The sequence below is a fragment of the Dendrobates tinctorius genome, unplaced genomic scaffold, assembly GCF_039654945.1.
Source record: "Dendrobates tinctorius isolate UK_male_01 unplaced genomic scaffold, ASM3965494v1 ptg000129l, whole genome shotgun sequence".
Lineage (NCBI taxonomy): Eukaryota > Metazoa > Chordata > Amphibia > Anura > Dendrobatidae > Dendrobates > Dendrobates tinctorius.
In genome coordinates this window covers 30,899,356-30,924,294 of record NW_027361797.1, presented here as the reverse complement: position 1 = coordinate 30,924,294, position 24,939 = coordinate 30,899,356, and the positions used below count along the sequence as shown (strand labels likewise).

The following is a 24,939-nucleotide window of genomic DNA, read 5'->3' as shown; positions in this document are numbered from 1 at the left end:
ATTCTAGAACTCACCCTTCATGTCATTCTTCAGCACCACAATTCTTTTATGTCCATGTCCTTTAATCCAAACCACCTAAGAGTAAATCAAAACAGAATTAATTTCTCCATACACCTTGAAACTTAGGTCATTTTAAAGATTTTATGGCAGTAACGGCACATTTTTACTAAACTAGGATTCAGTTGGCACCAGGTCACACTGTGATCCAAATGAAAGGGTAACCCAACTTATTTTAGTAATTTTGCCCAGCATGGAACGTTATGAGTCTGTACAAACCATGTTAGAGGAAAAAAAAAAAAAGTTACTGTAGCCTCTAACTTTTAATTCTCATAAGGAATTGCACAAAATGAACCCCACGATGTGTTATGCAATTTCTACTGAAAGTAGCAAAAGCCCATATATGTGGTCGTAAACGGTGTGATCACACATCTGGGATCGGAAGGGAAAGTGCATGATTTGGCTTTGAAAACAAGATTTTGGCTGCTTACCGTAAAAAATTTTTCGGAGCCTTCATGGGGGGGGGGGGGGGGGGACGCCAGCCTGCGAGATCCTTCTGCCTGGGCTGGCGTCCGCCGAAGCACAAGTATGGATGGAAGACCAGGTTGCCGCTTTGCAAGGTTGTAGGGCGGATGCCCCATGGTGTACCACCCAGGAGGTGCCCACTGCCCAGGTAGAGTGAGCCTTAATCCCATGGGGAGGCACTCTGTTCTTACCCCGGTAAGCTTCCAAAATTGCAGTTCTGGTCCAGCAAGCAATTGTAGCCTTGGAGGCTGGCATGCCTCTTCGCGCACCATCTAGAATGATGAACAGGAGATACGACTTCCTAAAGGTAGCGGTCCAAGCCAGATAGATTCTCATTGCCCTGACCAGGTCTACCCTGTTCAATGAGTGCTCCAGAGAATGAGTGCGAGTCGGACAGAAGGAAGGGAGGACAAAATCCTCATTCAAGTGAAAAGTGGATACCACTTTGGGAAGGAAAGGCGGAAACCACCTTATCCTGGTGAAGAACCAAGGGGGGGGGGCAACAGGAAAGCCAACTCTGAGACACATCTGATGGAAGTGATAGCTACAAGAAACGCCACCTTCCAGGACAGAACAGACAGGGAGACTTCTGAGAGGTTTAATGTGAGCACTCCTCACGATCTCCAGAACAAGATTGAGGTCCCAGTGGTCCAAGGGATTCCGGTACGGGGGAGCCGCATGCGCCACTCCCTGAAGGAAAGTTTTGACTTGAGAACGGGAGGCTAAGGACTTCTGAAAGAGGATAAAGAGGGCTGATACCTGCCTCTTTAGAGAACTAGGGGCAAGGCCAGCAGCAAGTCTTGCTTGGAGAAAAGCCAAAATGGAAGGAAGCAAAGTCATTGGCGGAATGCCATTGTATTCACACCAGCAGAAATAGGCTTTCCAGGTCCAATAATAAACCCTAGATGACGGTTTCCTAGCCTGGATCATGGTATCAACCGATAGGAGAAACCGGACGCTCTCAGAACCGCGGTTTCAACAGCCATCAAATTGAGTGACCGAGAACTCTGGTGGCAGATTGGTCCTTGTGACAGAAGATCTGGCCTGTCTGTGAGCCTCCAAGGGGCGTCAACCAGAAAATTGACGATCCCTGCGAACCAAGACCTTATGGGCCAATCTGGCACGATCAGAATGACCAGCACCCCTTCTGCTTTGATCTTCAACAGCCTGGGAAGAAGGGGAAGGGGAGGAAACAGGGAGGGAAGCGTGACTTGCGACCAGGGAATGGCCAGAGCATCGGCGCCCACCGCGAGAGGGTCGCGGGACCTCAAGACGAACCGTGGAACCTTCCTGTTCAGCCGGGACATCATGAGGTCCACGCCCGGAGTTCCCCATCGAAGACAGATCTGATGGAAGACCTCCTGATGCAAGGACCACTCTTTCACGAGACCCTCGCGGCTGAGAAAATCGGTGGCCTAGTTGTCCACGCTGGGAATATGCACTGCGGATATTGCTGAACAGTCGTCTCCGCCCAGCAAAAGATCCTGGATACCTTGGCCATCGCCAGGGGACTCCTGGTTCCTCCTTGGCGATTGACGTATGCCACTTCTGTGGCATTGTCAGTCTGAATTCTGACCGGCAGACCCCTGAGAAGCCTTTCCCAGTGAGGGATGGACAGAAGGATTGCCCTGGTTTCGAGGATGTTGATCCGAAGAGAAGAATCTTGCGCAGACCAAACGTCCCTGAACTGTCAGATGACAAAAAAAAAAAAAACGCCCCCCAGCCCAGAAAGCTGGCATCAGTCATCACAACCTGCCAATGGACGGGAAGGAACGGCCCTGGAGGATGGATGACAGCCACCAATTGAGAGACTGCTTGACTCTGAAAGGGAGATGAAGCGGACGATCCAGCGACAGGACAGACTTGTCCCACTGCGTAAGGATAGCACGCTGAAGAGGTCTTGAGTGGAATTGTGCAAAGGGGATTGCTTCCGAGTTTGCTACCATTCTGCCCAACACCTTCATTGCTGTGCGTAAGGAAGGAAGCTGAGGGACTTGCAGAGAACAAACTCCCTTGCTCGAGGATTGCCCTCTTCTCTTTGGGGAGAAAAACCCTCACCTGTCGGGTATCGAACAACATGCCCAGGAAGACAAGGCGCCGAGTCGGGGAGTCGAGGATGAGAGATGGAGCCTTGATGAGGATGTCGAGGTACGGAATAAGTACTAGGCCCCTGATACTCAAAATGGCCATCAATTCCGCAATGATCTTTGTGAAGACCCTGGGAGTGGTTGCGAGTCCGAACAGCAGGGCGACAAACTGGAAGAGTTTCGCAGTACAGCGGAACCACAGGAACCTATGATGAGGTGGGCAAATGGAACGTGAAGGTAGGCGTCCTGGATGCTTATGGAGCACAGAAATTCCTGGTCTCCATGGAAGCAATTACTGAGCGGAGGGACTTCTGAAATGATGCAGGCGGACCCTTTTGTTCATTAACTTGAGATCCAGAATGGGCTGAACCGCACCACTCTTCTTTGGCACAACAGGTTTGAATGGAAACCTGTGAAACGTTCTTGTTTTGGGACGGGGACGATAACCCCCGAACAGAGAAGGGAAGCGATGGACGCAAAGAAACCCGGAACCAGAGCAGGATCTTTTGGGGGACGGGATTCCTAGAACCGATCTCGGGGACGCAAAGTGAACTCTATCTTGTATCCTGAGGATACTACCTCTATGACCAATGCGTCCTCCACCGAGGCGCGCCAAACGTCCCTGAAAAACAGGAGACGACCACCTAGCTTGGGAGATACGCTGGGCTCTGGACCCAAGTAATGCCGAGGATGATCTGCCAGGTCTGGGCCTGGTGGACCTAAGGTGGGAGCTATGAGGACGCAAGGAAGGCGTGGACCTGAAGGAAGCCTTCTTCCTGACCTGGCGAGTCTGCGGCCTGCACTGACCGGAGAAATCCTCCGTCGCCACGAAAGGGCCGAAATGAGCGAAACTGCCGCTTTAGAGAAGGCCTGCGAGGTTTGGACTGAGGAGGGAGGGAACTCATGCCTCCAGTTGCCTCCTTAATGATCTGGTCCAACATGGAGCCAAGCAGGCGGTCTCCCTGGAAGGGGAGGCAGGTAAGCGACGACTTTGACGAAAGGTCCGCTTGCCATGCTTTGAGTCAAATGTTCCTCCGGATGGCCACCATATTGCTGGATTCCTGAGCAGAGCAGGACGCGGCATCCAAGAAATTTGGACTGCAAGGTCAGCTGCTCCTTCTCGGTGGAGCTCCCGCAATGATGCCCTTGCAAAGCTGTTTGGCCCATCTGACTATGGCCTTTGAGACCAAGGTGGAGGCAAAGGCCGGGCACAATGTAGAAGCCGCCGCTTCAAAGGCCGATTTTGCCAGAGATTCTATAATTCTATCGTTGGAATCCTTGAGTGACGCTGCATTTGAAAGTGGGAGGACCGTGATGGTGGACAGTCTGGAGAATGGCGGATCCACAGCAGGGGATACCGTCCAGTAAGCAGTGAGCTCAGGGGAGAAGGGGTATAGGATGCAGAGGCGCTTCCCTCTTTGAAAGCATCTGGTAGGATTCTCCCTTTCCCTCTTGAGAATGTCCACAAATTCACTGTGTGGGGCAAAGACCTTGGAAGATGGCTTTGACCATCTGAACGAAACAGCCTGATCTGCGGGTTCCATAGAGGCATCCTTGATGCCCAAGGTCTGACTGACCGCTACAATCTGGCTCTGCACCATATCTGTCATGCTGGAGGCGTGTTCTGAATCTAGGTCCGACTCATCTTCTGAAAGCGTGTCTGAAGACGCCTTGCCTGATTCAGGAGAGGAGGATTCGGAAGAGAGCTCTCGCCTTGAAGGACCGGCTGGTGAGAAGGAGTTGGAAGAGGACCTAGAACGGTGCTCCTGTCTGAGTTTCTTGCGACCGGAGTTGGAAGGGCCGGAAGGAGGATCCTGTGACCTACTGGCGACTGCGGGAGCAGGAAGGGGCAAACTGTCTAGCACAGACACCAGGGTCTGTGACACCCTGGTTAGGTCCACCACAAACTGACAGAGGAAGCCCACCCCCGGGATAGGGGTCTCAGACTCGCCTGGGGCAGAAAGACTCCTGGGTAGTGGGTACCATAGTCTGCTACTGCAAGAAGAGCACAAGCAGGCTCTTTGAGCTTAGGCATGGTGAGCAGACCCACTAACTGATGCCAGAAGGTTAGGGGACAGAAAAGCAGAGGAAAATGTCAGTTCTGCAGGGCAGAGCTACTCACGGTATCCTGTCGTCTGCTCCTAGGAGGTGACGAAATGAGCGCAGGACCAGGGAGGCATGCAGAGTTTGAGAGAAGGAGCCGTTCGGGTGCACAAGCCGGAAGATGGTGTCTAGCAGGGGACCCGGCCATAAAAAACGTGCACTGCTGAGAGAAATCCTGCTCTCGGGCACGGAGGTCTCTGTAGCGGCGCCAAAAGGTCCCCACAGCGGCGTAGAGCTTCCTGCCGTCGGCACAAACAAAGCGCCAGGATCAGACTGCAGAAAAAGGTCCCAGGTAAAAGAAACCCCGGTGTCCATAAAGCCCAGATCTCCCCAGGGACCATGGAACTCGTGCCCCCTGGAGCGGCGCAGTCCCCAAAACACCGCAGAAAAAAGGTATGCACGGTGAGGGAAATAAAGAGGGCATACCCTCAAAAAAAAAAAAAAAAATCCCTTTTTTTATCCAGATCTTTTTGCGGCGGCTCCAGCCGCCTTAAAGGTCCTCCGGCCTTGGGGGGGGTTGAGAGAAAGAAGGTACCTCCCAATACTCTGAAGGTCGGACATCCAGGACGTCCACGTCTCCTCGAACCGACAGGCTCTGGTGGCTGAGTGGGTAGGGGGACGAAGGCAGGACCGGATCCAGGTCACCTGCACACACTTCTGTGTTAGGGACTCTGCTCTTGCCAGGAAGACATGAGGATACGGGGTGGCGGTACACACCGTACTCAGTCTCTACGTGTGAGTACAGTAGTGACATTAAACACTGTATCCCTCCAGGAACTTTAAAAGAAAGACACACATTAGGTAGATATGGTCTCCAGAGAGACCCGTGTCCACCTCCTACTGACACCAAGCTAACACTGATTAGCTTGGTGCCAATCGGTGGGGTGTATACTGCAGAGGAGGAACTAACTTTTTTATGTGCATAGTGTTAGCCTCCTAGTGGTAGCAGCATACACCCATGGTTCCCGTGTCCCCCAATGAAGCGACAGAGAAATGCAGATTTAAATTGTGTGTGCCATTACCACAGCCCTAATGGTGCAATATCAAAAAAGTCTCAAGTCGGATGTTCCTTCTACAGCAATGCTGCATGCTGATGCCAACTATTGGGCTCAGAAGGCAATTTGGATTTTAGAGGGAAGGGATGATCGTTAACATGTTGCTTTGTGATAACAGAAACACCCCTATTTTACCCTTCGCCACAACAGCACCCACTGGAGGTATCGGATCCGCCCCATTTGGAACAGGAAACCCTACAGGAAAGATAAAAGGGGGCGGTCCGCCTTTCCTCCTCAGTTTTGGTTTCCTGTTCCAAACGGAGCCACGATATCCTTCAGGAAAGAATACCTGGGCCAGGCATGCCGCCTGTGCAGTCTCCATGGGAACGGCAGGGGCTGCGGTCCGGAGGCAGCGTCGGGGGAGATTCCGCTAGACGGCTCCCCACTCGTCTGGTGAGCGAAGGGTGATGACGGGGTCCGGGGATGGCCGCCCCGTCTCACCCAGGAGAGCGCCGGTAGGCACCGGGACGCACCGCTACTGGGAGCGGTAAGAGCGCAGAAGAAAAAAAAAAAAATAAGGAAGAGGAGGTCTTTTTTAAAATGAAAGCGCCAGCAACGGTGGCGGTGCATAAAGAGGGGGACCGCATGGAGAGCGGGGGCCGCACATCAAAGCGGCGCGGTAGCCGGCCGGCGCACAGTCTCCTGACCCCCCGGAAGTAATGGTTGAACTTCCGGGGCGGGATGGCTGAGAGCGCGTCGGGGCATGCGCGCGGTGATCCCAGGGAGGAGGAGCAACTTCCGGGGGGACGACAGGAAAAAAAAAAAAAAGAGCAGATTTAAACAGCGGCGCAGCTGAGCGGCGATGCAGCAATGTCGTCCCCAATGGAAGCACACGCTCCAGCGGGGGATTCTGCAGGAGGTAGCTCCACCAGGGACCGCAACACCGGCCGCAGGAATGAAGCAGGAGAATCAAGGCCTAGGACGGTATCTCAGCCACCTGATCCGACCAAGAAAAAGGATAAATCCAAGCATAAAGAATGTGCGCTATGCTCTGAACCTCTCCCTGACTCCTACCCTAAGAAGCTCTGTAAGCAATGCACCAGGGAGACAAAGCAGGGGGCCGCATTGTCGACAAAGGACATTAGAGCTATAATCAGATAGGAGATACAGGCTATTAACCACGCCAAAACTCCCTCAGAGACTGGCCGCAAAAAGCAGTTAACCCTCAGCTCAGAGTCAGAGGAAGAAGGGGGGGTTAATCTCTGATTCCTCACTAACATCCTCGTCATCATCAGACATGGAGGGACAGTCATGTTTCCCCCTGGATAGTGTGGGCAACCTAGTCAAGTCGGTGAGAAGCACTATGGGGTGTGAGGAACCAAGGGGTGCCCAAACCGCACAAGACATAATGTTTGCGGGATTGGCGGAAAAGAAAAGGAGAGCGTTCCCGGTAATACCGGCAATTAAGGCCCTAATAAAGAGGGAATGGGAAAAAAATGGCCAAAGAAGTTTTCTCCCATCAGCCTCAAAAAGAAAGTATCCATTTAGCGATGAGGAGCTATTAAAATGGACCAAAGTGCCAAAAGTGGATGCCGTTATATCCTCTACTTCGAGACAATCGGCTATTCCAGTAGAGGACGCAGGCTTGTTGGCAGACCCGTTAGACCGCAAGGCGGAATCATCATTGAAGAGGTCTTGGGAGTCTACCACGGGTATTTTTAAGCCAGCGGTAGCCAGCACATGCACCACTAGATCTACGCTCGTGTGGTTGGACCAGCTGGATCAACAAATCGAGCAAAAGGTGTCCAGAGAAAAATTAAGGGCCACTATCCCATTGATAAGGGGGGCAGCTGCCTTTATGGCTGATGCGTCGGCAGACACTTTACGGCTGGCAGCAAGATCAGCAGCTCTAGTGAACAACGCCAGAAGGGCGTTGTGGATGAAGAGCTGGAAGGGGGACGCGCAATCAAAGGCTAAGATCTGTGCAACCCCGTGCGAGGGTGAGTTTCTCTTCGGGAAAGCCCTAGACGAGATACTCGCCAAAGCAAAGGAGAGGAAGAAGGCGTTCCCTGACTCTTCTATCCCTTTCTATAGGAGAACCTTTAAGGGGCGACCGTTTGGAAGAAGGAGGCAAACGGAAAGATCAAATAGATGGGCCGCAAAAGAGAAACAAAAGGGTACCATGTTCAGGGGTCCAACGTTCCGAAGGGAAAATAGAAATTAAAAAATCAGACCCACCTGTAGGGGGTAGATTACGGTTCTTTTATCCAAAATGGGAACAAATCCTCAAACCCATGGATCTTGAGTATTATTAAAGAAGGAATGAAAATAGAATTCCTTCAAAATCCTTATGATTTCTTTGTCCTAACCCGCCTTAACTCTATGGCCCAACAAAAGGCCCTCGAAGAAGAGATTCGGAGCCTACTATGCAAAGGGGTTTTAGTAGAGGTCCCAGAGGGACAGGAAGGTAGAGGCTTCTACTCTCCCTTATTTTTAATTTCCAAACCAGATGGTACGTTTAGAACAATTATTAATTTAAGGAAGCTTAATACGTTTATTAAAAATTATAAGTTTAAGATGGAATCAATCAGATCCACCATAAAGCTTCTCTTTCCAAATTGTGTGATGGCAGGAATTGACTTAAAAGATGCTTACTATCATCTTCCTATCCATAATAGATACCAAAAATATCTAAGGGTCGCAGTGGTATTCGATGGCAAGGTCCGTCATTTTCAATACACAGCCATGCCTTTCGGCCTCTCAACAGCGCCAAGAATCTTCACCAAGGTCATGGCAGAGGTGATGGCCTATGTTCGTCAAAAAGATACTTTAATCGTACCTTACTTAGACGACTTCCTAATAATCGGGAACTCAGATACCCAATGTACCGAAAGAGTGGCTGATGCAATCTCATCTTTGCAGGACCTAGGCTGGATCATCAATATACAGAAGTCCAGGCTCGTTCCGCAATCCCTCCAGATGTTTTTGGGGTTCCAATTGAACTCCATAACCCAAAAGTGTCTACTTCCTCAGGTAAAGATTGCACTAACAAAAGAGAAAGTAGAGGCAGCCATAGATAGACCACGCATGTCTCAGAGGGGCAATGTCGCTATTGGGGTCGCTAGATTCCTGTGCCCCTGCAGTCCGGTGGGCCCATTATCAAGTTCCGCACACTCCAGCATCAGATCCTCCAGGAGGAGAGGCGACATGGTGGTCACCTCGAGAGCAAGATAACTCTAACGCAGGAGGTCTTGACTTCTCTGGAATGGTGGTTAGATGATGACCATCTATCCTCGGGAGTCCCATGGGTCATAGTACCATCTGGTATCCTAACCACCGACGCTAGCCCCCAAGGCTGGGGAGCCTATATGGGGAATAGCTTTTGTCAAGGAAGATGGAATAGAGAGGAAAGAGAATACGCGTCTAATTTAAAAGAACTGACAGCAGTATACTATGCTCTACATTATTTCCTTCCACAGCTCCAACAGAAACATGTCAGGATCCTGTCGGACAACACCACCACAGTGGCCTACATAAACAGACAAGGAGGTACTCGATCAGAGACTCTGATGTCTTCTGCGGCAAGAATCTTAGGCTTAGCCGAAAGCAATTTGTTGTCCCTCTCAGCTCTTCATATCAGAGGAGAGGACAATCAAGAAGCAGATTTCTTAAGCCGACACACACTTCGGCAAGGGGAGTGGTGCCTCAATCACCAAATCTTCCAGAACATAGTAGCTCTATGGGGGCATCCTCAAGTGGACCTCTTCGCCACAAGGGAAAACAGACAAACAAAGACCTTTGCTTCCCTGTCTCCAGCAGATCACCCAGACATACTGGATGCCCTCCAGGCCTCATGGAGATTCAAGCTGGCATACGCCTTCCCTCCATCGATTCTCCTGCCACAAGTGATTCAGAAAATCAGAGAGGAAAAGGCGAGAGTAATCCTGATAGCACCTTTCTGGCCCAAGAGACCGTGGTTCTCGTGGCTACGAATTATGTCAGTGACAGATCCTTGGGTTCTCCCCTCAAACCCCAACCTACTCTCCCAAGGCCCTTTCTTCCACCCTCAAGTGGACAACTTACACTTGACGGCGTGGAACTTGAAAGGCACCTATTAAGATCAAGAGGGTTTTCGCAATCATTAATTACTACGCTCCTGCAGAGCAGGAAGCAGTCCACAACCCAAATTTATAAAAGAATATGGAAGAAATTCCTACAGTTTCATACAGCATCTCATACAGAAGTCCCGATAGTTCCTATCTTAGAGTTCCTACAAAAGGGGAAGGAATTGGGCTTGTCAGTAAACACACTGAAAGTACAGGTGTCTGCGTAGGGGGCGCTGTATGGCCATAATATAGCAGGGAATAAGTGGATATCACGATTCATTACGGCATGTGAAAGAATAACTCCGGTTCACATACCCACAATCCCTACATGGGACTTAAACTTGGTGTTAGACGCCCTGACAGAAGAACCTTTTGAACCGATAGATACGATATCCCTTAAATATTTATCATTTAAGACGGCCCTCTTGGTAGCACTGACATCCGCTAGGAGAGTGGGTGATATCCAGGCCCTGTCCATAGATCCACCCTTTTTGCAGGTATATCGGGATAGATTAATATTAAAGCCAGACCCCTCATACCTGCCTAAGGTATCAACAAGGTACCATAGGTCTCAGGAGATACTCCTCCCAACCTTCTTTGAAGATCCCTCCACTCCGGAAGAGCAGAAATTCCACACTTTGGACGTCAGAAGAACTGTCCTAAAGTATATTGAAAGGTCCGAGAGCTGGAGGCAGTGTAGGGCTCTCTTCATTTCTTTTCAGGTCCATAAAAAAGGGTATGGAGTCACAAAGAGCACCATTTCCCGATGGATCAGGGATGCCATTCGTTTAGCCTACTCTGCAAAAAATGAAGAACCTCCGGGAAACATCAGAGCACATTCCACAAGAGCAATGGCGGCTTCCTGGGCGGAGAGGGGAGACGTTCCAATTGAAACCATATGTAAGGCGGCAATTTGGTCATCCCCTTCTACCTTCTATAGACACTATAGACTTGACCTTTCGTCTACTTCTGACCTAAGCTTTGGCAGGACGGTCCTTGGCACGGTGGTCCCACCCAGGTGATGGTCTCTGGAATCTCTCCAGTGGGTGCTGTCGTGGCGAAGGGTAAAAAGCCGGATTACTTACTGGTAATGCTCTTTTAATGAGTCCACGACAGCACCCGCTCACTTCCATCCCTGCTAGAAATATCAATATTAAAAGTATATCTGCTAAAGTTGGATAAGTAAAGTTATAAGTACAAGACATTGTCTAATCCTTGGCGGTCCTCCTGGTACTCAAATGCAAAACTGAGGAGGAAAGGCGGACCGCCCCCTTTTATCTTTCCTGTAGGGTTTCCTGTTCCAAATGGGCGGATCCGATACCTCCAGTGGGTGCTGTCGTGGACTCATTAAAAGAGCATTACCGGTAAGTAATCCGGCTTTTTACGATGACAGACCCGAGTGGAGGCTTCCTTTTCTTCTTAGGAGTACGAAGCTTTATTGGTACTGCTTTGCATATGCTCACATTAATCCTGTGCTCTACAGTGGACATTTCAGGGTTTCCCTTCAAATCCCCCTGCCACCCCCCAAAAAAAATAAAGTGCATAAGATCTGTTAGTTTTACATTGACACCACCTGCTAGACCTTGCTTATAGCCACCGTAAGCCAGGGTTATTACTGGAGTCGCTGTGGCAGGTAGCCACACCCATGAGGGTCCAGTAGGGTTAAAGAGTGAATCCTCTCAGTCTTAAAATACAACCATTTATCCCCTAGACAAAGCACCCACCTGTGGAATGGCTCCCAATAGCTCCTCCAAGCTATTATAGCCATATTGCTTGGGTTGCACCACTTCCCCAACATACTTGCTGTATGCAGTTGGGAATTCATGTAAGAAGATCTGCTGGTAGTGATAAGTATGCAGCAATGATCGCACATTCTTCGCAAAGATATAAAGGGATGTCAGCTGCAGGCAGTCTTCATTTATGTCATTTATATGTACCTGTAACACAGGAATAGAGCTTTTAATGTGCACATATACAGAGCAGATTCAAGACAACTTATTTTAAAGTTTGTGGTAGCAGTACAGAGAAAGAAAGAGAGAGAAAAAAAAAAAAAAAAAATCGGTATGAGGACAAAACATCTCAAATAACTTTTCGGCCAACAATTAGTCATTGACAAAATGGATTCTTACCTTGAGAACGAAAGGATTGGGCGTGTCAAAATCCAACATGCCCAATCCTGCTATTGGGGGAAGAATTGAACAGCACACCACACTATTTCCTAAACCATGCAGCTCTGCTCCATAGTGTGTGAAAGGGATTTTTAAGTACTAGACATGTAACCAGGTAACATGCTGGGCGAACAAAATAAAAAAACCCAAACCATTACACAAAAGGTGAGCACAACATACCTCAACCAAGTAGGGAAGGCTTTTTAGTAGTTCAGTGAAGGACACAAATCCATATTCACATGGATTAAGTGGAATACCATGGAACGTTTCATATATCTGATGTAACTGGTTAACAGTGAGTAAACACAGGTCATCCCAGGACATGAGCAGAATTAGGAGCTGTGTAGTTAATGAACGCAGAGACTTTCGGTTGATCAGCTCGATCTGCTTCCCAGAAGCCGTATCAATAACCTGGAAAGAAAGTAAGATCAAGGTTAGCAACACAATCAACATCAGCACCATACAAGGACTGCTCTATGATCACCAGCACCATGGCTCTCTGTGTCGAGTCTATGGAGCTCGGCGTCACCTGCCACCACCGTGACCCAACCATTTACCCAGTGTCTATAAAACATGAGTGTAGAATAAATGGTGCAGGACATTACGGGGTTTTGTTACCTTCACCACATGGCACAGTTTCTGCATCAATGCTGGTACAGAGCTGACGTCGTAGTCGTGGAGCCTCAGGCTGTAGCCAAATGTCTTGCTATAGTCAGTAAGCAAGTCAGGCATCATTAAGGTGGAGTCTTTCTGAGAGCGCAGAAGCTTTACAAGCTGGGAAGCCAAAGCTTTAATACGCTCCATTTCTGTCAGGGTCAACATTTTTTCCTCACCACACTCTAAAACCTACAAGGAGCGAGCAATGCAGAGATTTCAGCCCCATAATTAAGACGGGCACAACCAATATGGCCCCATCTAAAGTGATATTATAACACTCATGGGATAAGAAATGACCGTGTTACATGTTACATACGGTGTGATCATGATTTGATTTTTTATTCCCACTCACCTGTAAAACGTCTGGTATGGCTTCGAATAGGTCAATCAATTTGGTAAACCCGTAATATGTCAGTTTACACTGTCTGCCGAAATGGTGGTGGTAGGACGGAATAAACTTATTAAACGGCATTCTGAAATGAGGCTGGTGACGCAACAAGTCCACCACTTCCTTTGAAAACTGCTTCGTCCTCTCGATCTCTTCTGGGGTACGTTCTTTAAGTCATATAAAAAAATAAATAAAAGATCTACTTTGAAGTCTTTACAATAATATCAAACACATACACCCCCCCCCCCAAAAAAAAGGAAGGGTCTTAGCAATTTCCTATAGCTCTACTGTATCTCAGACAGTGCCCATTCACGAAAGGCACATGGAAAATGGAAGGTGTCCACCATGTAAAATTATAATTGAACACGACAAAGTTAAAGAGGACATTGCATGGAGGCTCTGTGCATGGAGTAGCTGCGAAGTCGAACAGTTGATCAGCCGGCACCCTCCATGTATCCGGGTTCCCTCTGAAGCTTATTCAGTAAGAGCTAAACCTTGCCAAATAAGCAGGGACCCGAGCTAAGAGGATCGCTCACGTGCTGTGCAACGCTTCAATTTTCAATTCTGCTGCATGCAAATCCTTTTGGCCGAGTACAAGGATGAGTGTGTTGTGTGTGGTCCTTCCACTTGCTTCAGTCCTAGGCTAAAGTTATGGGCTCCTATATTGCGTAGGGTAAGGTCACAAATAGGAAGAAGCACCAAGCCATGCATCTGCCAGAGGTCGATTGGCAGCTGCAGCAGAATGGCTATGGAGCACGTTACAGCTTTGGATGTGGTGCACCAATGCAACGCCACACAGAAAGATTATTACACGGTTTGTCTTACCTCGTTTGGGAATTGAGATCACAATCTCATTTTCTTGCTGAGAAACGCATATTGTGGTATCAGGTATCTCTGATACTATGTCAACCAATTCACATACTCCATATTCGGTTACATCCCAGTCTCTTGAAAAGCACCTGTTGAACATCCACAGCAAAATAAGAAATTGTAGTGTTTGGAGAACGCGGGGGGGGGGGGGGGGGGGGGCGGGAGGACACACGCGTCTACATGGAATCAATGGAAAAATCGTATGGTGTGCAGAGCACCAGACAATCCATCATCCGTTCATACGTACCAATGATAAGCTTGTAAGAACTCTCTTACAATAACCTGCTTGCTGGCTTGCGACTTCAGGAGCTTTAATAGATCTTGGGTAAACCGCTTCACCTGTGCTCTGTGAGTCAGAGTTAAGATGCGTTTTGAGCCCATACCAAGGATCTGAAAAATAGTGATACAAATTACAATAAATAAAAGGGCTACAAATACGATAACATTTTTGTTATTGCACTTTGAGCTTTATGGTCTCAATCAGCATTTATTGAAGAGGGGAGGGAAAAAAAAAAAAAAAAAAAAGTCTACAAAACACCTGAGCAGCTTGTCAAATTCTGCTTAGATGGAAAAATTCACAAGACAATGGACAAATCTGGGCACCAGAAACAAATACGGATAAACATCAGCAACTGGTGCGTGTTATCAACTGCACAATGCTTAAAAGTAAACCCTAGTCTTTTGAGCCATGCTAAATATATGACCTCTATGAGATGGATATCAATAGGTCACAACATTCTATATTAGATCCCTTTTTCCTTTGTCCGTGCGTTTGTCCATTCGGGAGCCTTAACCCATTCTATACTTGAAAGGTTTACCCTAAAGTTTAAGTAGTATTATAGAATATTGGTTGACAACCTATAAAGTGACAATGAAAAAATTTAAATGCCTAAGTTTTATCTCTTTTCCTGTAAAAATTGAAAAACTTCACTAATAATTCTAATTTAAAAGTGTTTTCTGGCAGCTTTTTTAACGTATTTATTACTAGGGAGCAGATTCCAAGAGGAAGCTGGCAGAAGAATGGATTAGTTTATGGGTTTGGAAGCCTTAAGAGGTCAAAAGGTGTAAAACAGATTATGTGCATGACAATATAAAAGACTATGTGCATACGCTTCAAACACCGTGTGATCGAACACAGGCTGGAGAACACATCCACATACCTGCAGAACGTGCGGCACAGCCTCTAAAAGTTCCATCAGTTTAGAGTAGCCATAATCGGACACTCGGCACTGCTTTGCAAAATGGTGGTGATAGGTTGGGATAAATTTTGAGACTGGCATCACGCAATATGGTTGATTTTTTAGTAGATCAATGACCTCTCGGCTAAACTGTATCAGCTGAGGATTGCCAACAGGACTCTTGGACCGCAACATCCAGGGATCTGAAGAAAGACCAAAAATAAATAAAATAGGTTGCCAACAAGTCAATAACACTGCCATGTGGTGCGTGATGCTATACGGAGGTCAAACAGGTAGTCTTTTTATTGTTCATCAGTTACATATTTTCTTAAAAAGTAAAGACTACGTACAATCTTTAAAACAAATGAAGGAATGTAGATGACCTTTTAGTTCATAGAATTGCAAATCACGAACATAACCAAAAATCAAATTTTCCATGTCACACACATCACAGTACTCAGACTGATCGTTTCAGATTTCTCTTTTGGGAGGGTCTATCCCAGTAATATAGGCTGAATGTGAGGACTGTATCCAGGGTGCTGTTGGGTTCAGTAGCTCATATCTAAACAGCTGCTGTTCTGCACCTAGTCTGTGGCCTATCTTCATTGCCCTGCTTGAGACTGTATATGGGTTTTCCCCCCTCTACACTTCAGATGTGTGCATCCTCCTCCCTGCTGCTCTGAACAAAGGGAGGAGAGAGCAAAGAGCATTAGAACCAAAAGTCACTTTTTTTTTTTTTTAAATCACTCAGCTCGAGGAACGTCTTAGATACTCTGAACCCCCTCCTCCCGAGAATCTTACTCCTCATGAGTAAGGGAGAAGAAAGAAGCTGAAATGCGTAGGCTTCAGTCACATTGGCACTGCCATGCACTTTTAGTTAATTTTTCTACAATAAACTTAATTTTATCGTATACACTTGCTGCCTCATTGGACTTTTTTTGCCTCAGCAATTTATAGGCTTGTCTGTGCCAAGCAACCAGTAGGATCCATGCTGCAGCTTGGATGAGCTGAGCCTTCTTTCCAGTCCTCCCCTCTATAACACTATGCTATGGGGCAGCTCAGATCTAGGATTATTTTTTCATGCCGAACCGGCACGAGAAAACAAATCGCAGTAGGCTGCCAGTGCATCCAATGATCGGATCAGGTGCATCCATACAAGTCTATGGGTGCAAGTAAAACGTCGGACTGAACTCTGATGTCATCCAAGTGCAGTGCGATTTCCGCAGACAAAGGCAATGTACAGTCGTGGCCAAAAGTTTTGAGAATGACACAAATATTATATTTTCACATGATCTGCTGGCCTCTGGTTTTTATGTGTGTTTGTCAGATGTTTTTATCACATACAGAAATATAATTGCAATCATATTATGAGTAGCAAAAGGTTATATTGACAGTTAGAATGAGTTAATGCAGCAAGTCAATATTTGCAGTGTTGACCCTTCTTCTTCAGGACCTCAGCAATTCTCCCTGGCATGCTCCCAATCAACTTCTGGATCAAATCCTGACTGATAGCAGTCCATTCTTGCAAAATCAATGCTTTTATTTTGTCTGAATTTGAAGGTTTTTGTTTGTCCACCTGTCTCTTGATGACTGACCACAAGTTCTCAATGGGATTAAGATCTGGGGAGTTTCCAGGCCATGGTCCCAAAATCTCTATGTTTTGTTCCCTGAGCCATTTAGTTATCACCTTTGCTTTATGGCAAGGTGCTCCATCATGTTGAAAAAGGCATTGTTGATCACCAAACTGCTCTTGGACTGTTGGGAGAAGTTGCTCTTGGAGGACATTCTGGTACCATTCTTTATTCATGGCTGTGTTTTAAGGCAAGACTGAGAGAGAGCCCATTCCCTTGGCTGAGAAGCAACCCCACACATGAATGGTTTCAGGATGCTTGACATTTGACAAGAGACAAGACTGGTGGTAGCACTCACCTGGTCTTCTCCGAATAAGCCGTTTTCCAGATGTCCCAAACAATCGAAAAGGGGATTCATCAGAGAAAATGACTTTACCCCAGTCCTCAGCAGTCCACTCCCTGTACCTCTTGCAGAATATCAGTCTGTCCATGATGTTTTTCCTGGAGAGAAGTGGCTTCTTTGCTGCCCTCCTTGAGACCAGGCCTTGCTCCAAGAGTCTCCGCCTCACAGTGCGTGCAGATGCACTCACACCTGCCTGCTGCCATTCCTGAGCAAGCTCTGCACTGCTGGTAGCCCGATCCCGCAGCTGAAACACTTTTAAGAGACGGTCCTGGCGCTTGCTGGTCTTTCTTGGGCGCCCTGGAGCCTTTTTGGCAACAAGGGAACCTCTCTCCTTGAAGTTCTTGATGATGCGATAGATTATTGACTGAGGTGCAATCTTTCCAGCTGCGATACTCTTCCCTGTTAGGCAATTTTTGTGCAGTGCAATGATGACTTCACGTGTTTCTTTAGAGATAACCATGGTTAACAGAAGAGAAACAATGATGCCAAGCACCAGCCTCCTTTTTAAGTGTCCAGTGGTGTCATTCTTACTTAATCATGACAGATTGATCTCCAGCCCTGTCCTCATCAACACCCACACCTGTGTTAATGGAGCAATCACTGAAACGATGTTAGCTGGTCCTTTTAAGGCAGGGCTGCAATGATGTTGAAATGTGTTTTGGGGGATAAAGTTCATTTTCTAGGCAAATATTGACTTTGCAAGTAATTGCTGTTAAGCTGATCACTCTTTATAACATTCTGGAGTATATGCAAATTGCCATTAGAAAAAATGAAGCAGTAGACTTTGTAAAAATTAATATTTGTGTCATTCTCAAAACTTTTGGCCATGACTGTAGAAATCAAGTCCAGTCTGCTCCACACCTGTGCTGCGATTTCTCTCATGCGAGGCTATCGGTTCACAGTAAACGAACACTCTGCTCAAACTTGAGTGTGATCAGAGTAAGATTAGTATAATCAGCCCAGATCTTTCGCATGTGTGACCCCAGCCTTATACTCATTTTTTTATCCCCATTCATCTATGCTCGCTCTTTAATGAACATATGCTCACTTTTTTACTGTGTCATTGTTACTCCAACGCAGTTTTATCCACGTACTCACTGTTTATTTTTGTCTGAAACCATGGAAGATGAGATATGCAGCGTGGGACTTTCAGCTGAAGTATATTTAAAAGGGAATAAGCGAGATACATTTTATGACTAGGCCAAAGTCAACAGGAAGTTGCACTAACCAGAATTTGGAGGTGGTGGAGTGTTGTGTATCCATTTGACAACCTTTATTCCATTTTGTGCAGTTGCAATATTAACCCCCGGCACACAAGTGATCAGATGCTCCAGAGGGACTCCTCCTTGTCCTTCCTCCACAGATTGCATTGCACTAAACTCTGCAGCATAACAGTCCAGGAAACTGCAAGAGGAAAAAAAAAAAAGTCTTAGTTACTTACAGGCAACAGGATTTTTCGGATCCCATGACAGCACCACGAAAGATGGGATCCGCCCACCAAGGACAGGAAACCTACAGGCTAAAAAGGGCAGCACCTTTCCCTCGCATCAGATGGATTACAGAGCATGAGAGGACCTCCAATGGTTAACACAATAAGAATAAAACCAACAACACAAACTTAAGGTGTGGAATCACCACCCTAGCAAAAGAAGTGCTCGCCCACTCGTGACGGGAGGGAATATAAGGGTGCTGTCATGTGTCCCAAAAAATCCTGTTACTGGTAAGACTTTATCCATGACCGCACAAGAGATTTACAGAGAAATTAATTCAAGGAGGGACCACAGCCTAGTGCACCCTTCTCCCAAAAGGTGAGCTCGGAAGACGCACGCATAGTCAATCTATAATGCCTATAGAAAGTGTAAGGAACGGACAAGGTTGATGCCTTACAAATCTATCGAGAAGTCCGATCTCTCCACCCAGGAGATTGCCACAGTACCTGTGGCATCAGACTTTAAACTTTCCAGGACCGCCTTGCCACTTGCCGAGTAGGCTAAAGAAATTGCCTCCCTAATCCACCCAGCAATTGAGGGTTTTGACACTTTAATCTCTTTCTGTAACGCTGCAAGGACACAGATGCTGACTATTTGCTCTCTCTTGCAGAACTCAGCCTCTCCATATTCCGGCTGCCCCCCCCCCCCCTTCCACAGGAACGACACCGCACCACCTGCTCCTGGGGCTACCAATGAGGATGCTGTGGCTGTCACTCATGCTTCTGCTCCAAATCTGTCTCCATTCTCCCGAAGGGGACAGGAGAGCTAGGGAGCACCTGAGCAGTGGTACCAGCATTCTTTTATAATGGCCCATGTGCTGCCACCAGTACCCCTGCATTTCTGGGCCACGTGGCTCCTATGTCGGTCTCTGTGCACCCGCGTCATCCAGGTGCACCTCATCTCACTGACACGCCTCTCAGCGAGCGTCAGTCATGTGCCCGCTCGTCAATCGGCCACGCCACCCTGGACATTGAAACATCTCCCGGTGTGTCACCCTGGCGCACATCACCAGCCGTGTCATATGGAGCCACGTCAGACAGGTCCCAGAGAGCGCGTTACTTTCGGTATCTGCTACATTTAACAGCGCTGTGGGGAGTGGACGACAGGGGTAGAGCAGGCTCAATTCCAGATGCCTGCTATACCATGAGCCACACCAGAACCGGCCATCAATTACCCGGGGACGCAGCTCACATGTGTCCCCACACACACACACACACACATACGTGCAAGTCTCCTTGAACCTACTGTGGAGCTTCTAGGAACCCTGCACCGGCTGAGGCAGAGAAGGGATCTCCTACCTGAGCTGGACAGGCATGAGAATACTCAAGTCTTCGGTTCTTCTAACCATAGGTAATGCCTGCATGATGTTCCCCTGTCAAGGACAGGAAACCCATTGATACGAGGCGACACCTTTTTAGCCTGTAGGTTTCCTGTCCTTGGTGGGAAGAGCGCATCTCTCGTGGTACTGTCATGGTTGATCGATAAAAAGTATATGCATATGATACTTGTGTAAGCATGCTTCAGGAATATGTGCATTACTTGTACTCTCCTAAAAGGCAAGAGACTTGTGAGAAGACAACCTGTCCGATTACCTTATAAGAGGAACTGTGCCCTCATGAGACTGCAGGAGGCTGTGAACTTGAGGAGCAAAGATTTTCAAAGACTTGATGACATACGGGATTATGTAAGAGTCTGGATCAAAATCATGACTGCTGAAATAGAAGAAAAAGGCAATGAATGCATGTAGTTTCACCAATCAAAACTGAACTGCACAGTTTTATAAAAGATATCATAATTATGGTAACGATCTGGAATCTCTGCTGCAGGCCCCAATGGTGATGTCACATGAAAATGACCACAGCTCAGCCATCAGTACTTCCCCACTGAGCACAGACTGGAGGCAGGCAGAGCACTTTCTAAGCTTCCATCACCCAGGCTCTATTTTCTTCCTGTTCCTGAAGTCAACTCTGGCAAGGTAATAGAGCCAGAGTGGCAGAGGCTTGGAAGAGCTTCCCCAAGCTGAAAGCACTTTAGCCTCATTTGCATATCAATTCGAACACCGATTTCTCAGTAACGAAGGTAAGATCCGGCCATGTAAAGGTATTGCTGGGACTTGCCTTTGAAAGGACTACATGTGCGTATAAAATAGCTTGGAGGGGTGAAATCCAAGTCGCTCATGTTTATTTTAGATGCTGTGCAATAGATATACCTATTACATGAACAGACACGTAAATTTGCCCATTAATGTGACATACTATTTGTACGGAGCAAAGATCCAAGCAACAGTCTACATGCCATGACGTCTAGCAAAAGGCTTCCAGTCACACAAGCAAATTGGATAGATTACTGCAACAGCCATCCTAAATGTATAACTAAAGAGTCAGCTCAAGTTTTCCAATAGCAGCTCTCATGCATTTTGAACACATACAGAAAGACCTTTCTGAAAAAAGTTTGCACAAGTATAAATAACCCAAAAAAAACACCACACAGATTGCAGAGGAGTAAAAAGGAAAACCGTATATTTCAAGTATCTATATAAAATACGCTTGCAGACCATACCAGAGTTTCAGATTGATGCAGTGCAATCTGCAGACAGGATCATGATATTCCAGCTCTTCAAACACCACAGGACTACTGGTCGTAGAAGAACCATCATGTGATTGTGAAGACCCTAAGGGACTTTGCCTTGCCTGAAAGCTTGGCAAGAGACCCACCAATCTACCATTACCCTGGTCACGGATGGTAACAGTGTCTGTTAATCTGTACAGATCTGACACAATCAGCTTGTGTCCAAACCTAAAAAAAAAAAAAAAAAGTTTTACATTCCATGAACCAAAGTTGTATTCTTGAAACACAGCCATTTCTATCCATAGGCTGGCGCTGCATCTCAATGCTTTGCTGTGCAATATAAAAGGATGCACCCCTAGAGAGAGACACAAGCAGAAGTGCAAAGAAAGCTATTTTCATGTATTCTTGAAACACAGCCATTTCTATCCATAGGCTGGCGCTGCATCTCAATGCTTTGCTGTGCAATATAAAAGGATGCACCCTTAGAGAGAGAGTGACACAAGCAGAAGTGCAAAGAAAGCTATTTTCATGTAGACATACCACCACATCTGTCTTGATAGATAGTGTCTGGTATTGCAGTGCAGTCACTACTTCAGTTTAGGGGAGTCGCCAGCTACCTGGTTGCTAGTTTGATGTGAGGCCAAGCAGTGCATGGTTTACTGCAATTTTGCATCAAGTACTGGCAAAGCACTTTCTTGCCCCCTTTTTTAAATGAACACCCCATGTACATGCTGCAAATCCACAGTCCACGTGTAGAGAGCCATGCAGCACATGGTTGCACTATTGCCACACCACATGAATCCAGTCTGTTAAGATGGGCAATAAACGCCAGGGAAAGATCAGACAGAATCTCATACAACGCCTCTAGTGGACAATGTTAAACACTTACTTTTTCTCATAGATTTCTGTAAATTTAAACAGCGGTAAGCAACAAGCAGGAGCATCTTGCAGGATGGAAATCGTTCCAAAGCTGTTCAGAGAACTAGACATTGATTAGAAGCAGACCACACACACATTGAGATATTCTATGTTGAACCCTTTCACGGAAAGAACAGAATTGAAATTCTTTGCCGTTAGTGAGGGCTGTGTATATGTATAGGATTCACATTACCTTAGCAAGGAGAGGGATTTATTAACTGCCCCTGTGGCCAGGGACACTTGGATCCTCTTGCTTCCTATCTTGTATCTATGTAGATTGTTGACGGCACAAATTGCTTCCTGGAGATTCTCCATTTGTACTGTGGCCTTTAATTGGTAGTCTGTATGAGGGCTCAGCTCAACGTGTTTTAACTGAAGAGAAAAAAAAAAGTAATGCAGAAAGATATATTTCATAAGGCAGACTAAAAACTAAAAAGATTCCAAGTCATCATCATCTTCCTTAAGGAAGAACATTATCAAGTTATGGTCATACTCGTAAAGTTTGCATCTGCAAAACTACACTGAGTACACATTGGTAAAGCGACCTTTTTTTGGTCCATTCCCATGTGGCTTTAATAAGGAGTTATCTAGGTAGTTAGTTTTGTTTTTTTCTCTTCTTCCCTCTTTTTTCACCCCTCTAAGGGGCCAAGCACTTCTCTACAAGTAGCTGATAATTTCTCCCGGCTCAGAGCAGTCACAGACCACTCCTGGCGGCGCCATTCTCCTGCGTCCTGTGAAGCCTCATTGCTTTTCCACTAGCTCAGTCGACGTGACTTCACCAGAAGCAGGAAAATCTCCATCAGGAGCTGTCTCTGACTGCAGAGCCGGAGAGATCGTTGTAAAGCGAGATGATTTGAACTTACTTTCCCATGTCTAGAAAATATTTCACGCAAGGTTTGAAGAAGCACCTTCCTGGACCTCCGATAATCCAGATTTCCTATCTGAATCTCAGCACCATTTGCAAATGGATCAGCCGACGGATCTGTAGCACCAGTCAGCAGTGGAGATGAACAGTTAGAAACATTTGGGGACAAACTCCTTAGAAGAAAAATGAAAAATTAAAATAGTACATTGGACAAAACACTCACAATAACAATTTCTTATAATCCCATAAAGTTTTACCTTGAAGACCACCCGCTCTGGGATCTTACAGGGCTAATTTGCCGCGATCCTGCCAGTCTGATGAAAGCGGATGGATTGCTTAATTGAAAAGAGGATTCATCCCTCTCTGGTTTCTCCACAGGAGATGCAGAAATGGCTCCAATAATTGGGACCTCCCGCCTGAATGACAGATAAGCAAGCGAAACATAATTGGTAGTTTGTCACCTATTGCTTTTTACAGCCATTTTATAATAGGCACAATACACACACACACTATTCTGTTATCTGACCACTACAGGAAGAGGGGGAGCTGGGAATCAAAACCCCTTTAATCTGATATGACGGCCAATCCAGAAGAAAGGCCATTAGTTCCAAAGCGCTAGATAAAAAATAAAAAACACACCACAAAACAGCTTTGATATGAACTCTTATGCTAACCAGCTTTTCAACCATACCAAGATGTGCAGCATAATCCCAATTATCACAGGAATGTGAATGCAAAAGGAACCAAGTTGTGATTCAATAGCTGATCGCCATATATACGCAGTATAAAAACAGAAATCCATCAGGAAATAAAGACAAACCTTTGTATAGGTTTAATTGGTTTCTCTTCTGTTCCAACACTTTTTGTGGTCACAGACACTTGGCTGGAAACAGAATTGCCACTTTGAGACAGAGAATTTAATTTATCTCCATTTTTCTTTTTTTCTTTTTCTTGAGGGTTTCCATTTGTTCTGTTGGCGGCTCTGGACTGCAGTTGGCACAGCTCCTGAGATGGAGAAAATAATTATACAATTGTAATGTTATTTTATTGTGGTTATGAGTCAATGTGAAGGCCCAGGGAAGGAAAGCATTCTGCTGCCAATCTAATGCACTAGGGCTTTCTGTTCTTTTTGATAAGGACAATGGAGTTTTCTGATCCTGCATCTTGTCAATCAGAACTAGGTGTCCTCTATTATCACGCATTGGAAACATATGTTGAAACTAACAGTAATGAACGGCCATTACTATAATAAAGCCTCACGCCATGGCTTACCTGCAGACTTTTCACATTTGAGTTTTTGTTGGAGCCGTGAGAAGCCTTGTACGCAGAACTTTTGGTGTTTGATGGCGGGTCAGGCTGATCTTTAGCAAGGAGGCACAGCTTGGTATTCTTGTTCACTTTTTTGGGAGACTTCAATTTGTCCCCATTGTTGCAGTTTGTATTTTTTGACTCAGTTACCTCTTGATTTTTAGGTGCAAAGGAAAGAGTGATCCGACTGCCAAACACATCCTCATTCTCCATGCGTTTCTGAGCCCGTTCCGCGCTTTCCTGATTGATAAAGCGAAGAATGGCGCTACTGCCCGATAGGCTCATCACTTTCCCACCACAGTTATCAGAAAGACGTCGGAGGCGGTTGCTGATACTTTTTGCATCTCGGCTTGTTGGCAGGTTATAGACATATAATAGAGTATGGCACTGCTGCAAAAAAATAAAATAAAAATAATAAACCGAATGGAGCGATGACGCACTGTGCCCTTTACTCAGTATGGGACCGCGGGAGACAGATGTACAGCAACAGATATTAGCAAGGAGCAATGATGCTGGAGTATTAGCAAAGAGGGATTTTTGGTACTCACCGTAAAATCTCTTTCTTGGAGCCTTCGTTGGGGACACAGGTAACCATGTTTAAGCCATGTCCCCCAATGAAGCGATAAAGAAAGAGGGATTTTTGGTACTCACCATAAAATCTCTTTCTTGGAGCCTTCATTGGGGACACAGGTAACCATGTTTAAGCCATGTCCCCCAATGAAGCGATAAAGAAAGAGGGATT

At 46.5% G+C, this 24,939-nt stretch overlaps 1 protein-coding gene across 8 annotated transcripts in view; it reads right to left on the bottom strand.

Moving 5' to 3' along the window:
• MARF1 (meiosis regulator and mRNA stability factor 1) overlaps positions 1–24,939 on the bottom strand; it is a 55,892-nt gene that overhangs the window by 9,343 nt on the left and 21,610 nt on the right. For 3 of the 8 annotated variants that reach the window (XM_073542915.1, XM_073542916.1, XM_073542922.1), the window contains exons 8-24: positions 24,162–24,587; positions 23,710–23,894; positions 23,147–23,305; positions 22,888–23,062; positions 22,218–22,396; positions 21,996–22,088; positions 21,098–21,334; positions 20,131–20,250; positions 18,277–18,452; positions 15,057–15,277; positions 14,144–14,286; positions 13,852–13,985; positions 12,991–13,193; positions 12,600–12,827; positions 12,162–12,392; positions 11,538–11,750; positions 15–75 (exon numbers count right to left, since the gene is read on the bottom strand). In XM_073542915.1, the coding sequence (XP_073399016.1) occupies positions 15–75; positions 11,538–11,750; positions 12,162–12,392; positions 12,600–12,827; positions 12,991–13,193; positions 13,852–13,985; positions 14,144–14,286; positions 15,057–15,277; positions 18,277–18,452; positions 20,131–20,250; positions 21,098–21,334; positions 21,996–22,088; positions 22,218–22,396; positions 22,888–23,062; positions 23,147–23,305; positions 23,710–23,894; positions 24,162–24,587 (3,184 nt within the window). The remainder of the gene's footprint in view (positions 1–14; positions 76–11,537; positions 11,751–12,161; positions 12,393–12,599; positions 12,828–12,990; positions 13,194–13,851; positions 13,986–14,143; positions 14,287–15,056; positions 15,278–18,276; positions 18,453–20,130; positions 20,251–21,097; positions 21,335–21,995; positions 22,089–22,217; positions 22,397–22,887; positions 23,063–23,146; positions 23,306–23,709; positions 23,895–24,161; positions 24,588–24,939) is intronic. The other 5 variants (XM_073542919.1, XM_073542923.1, XM_073542917.1 and 2 more) reach the window with 5 other exon arrangements.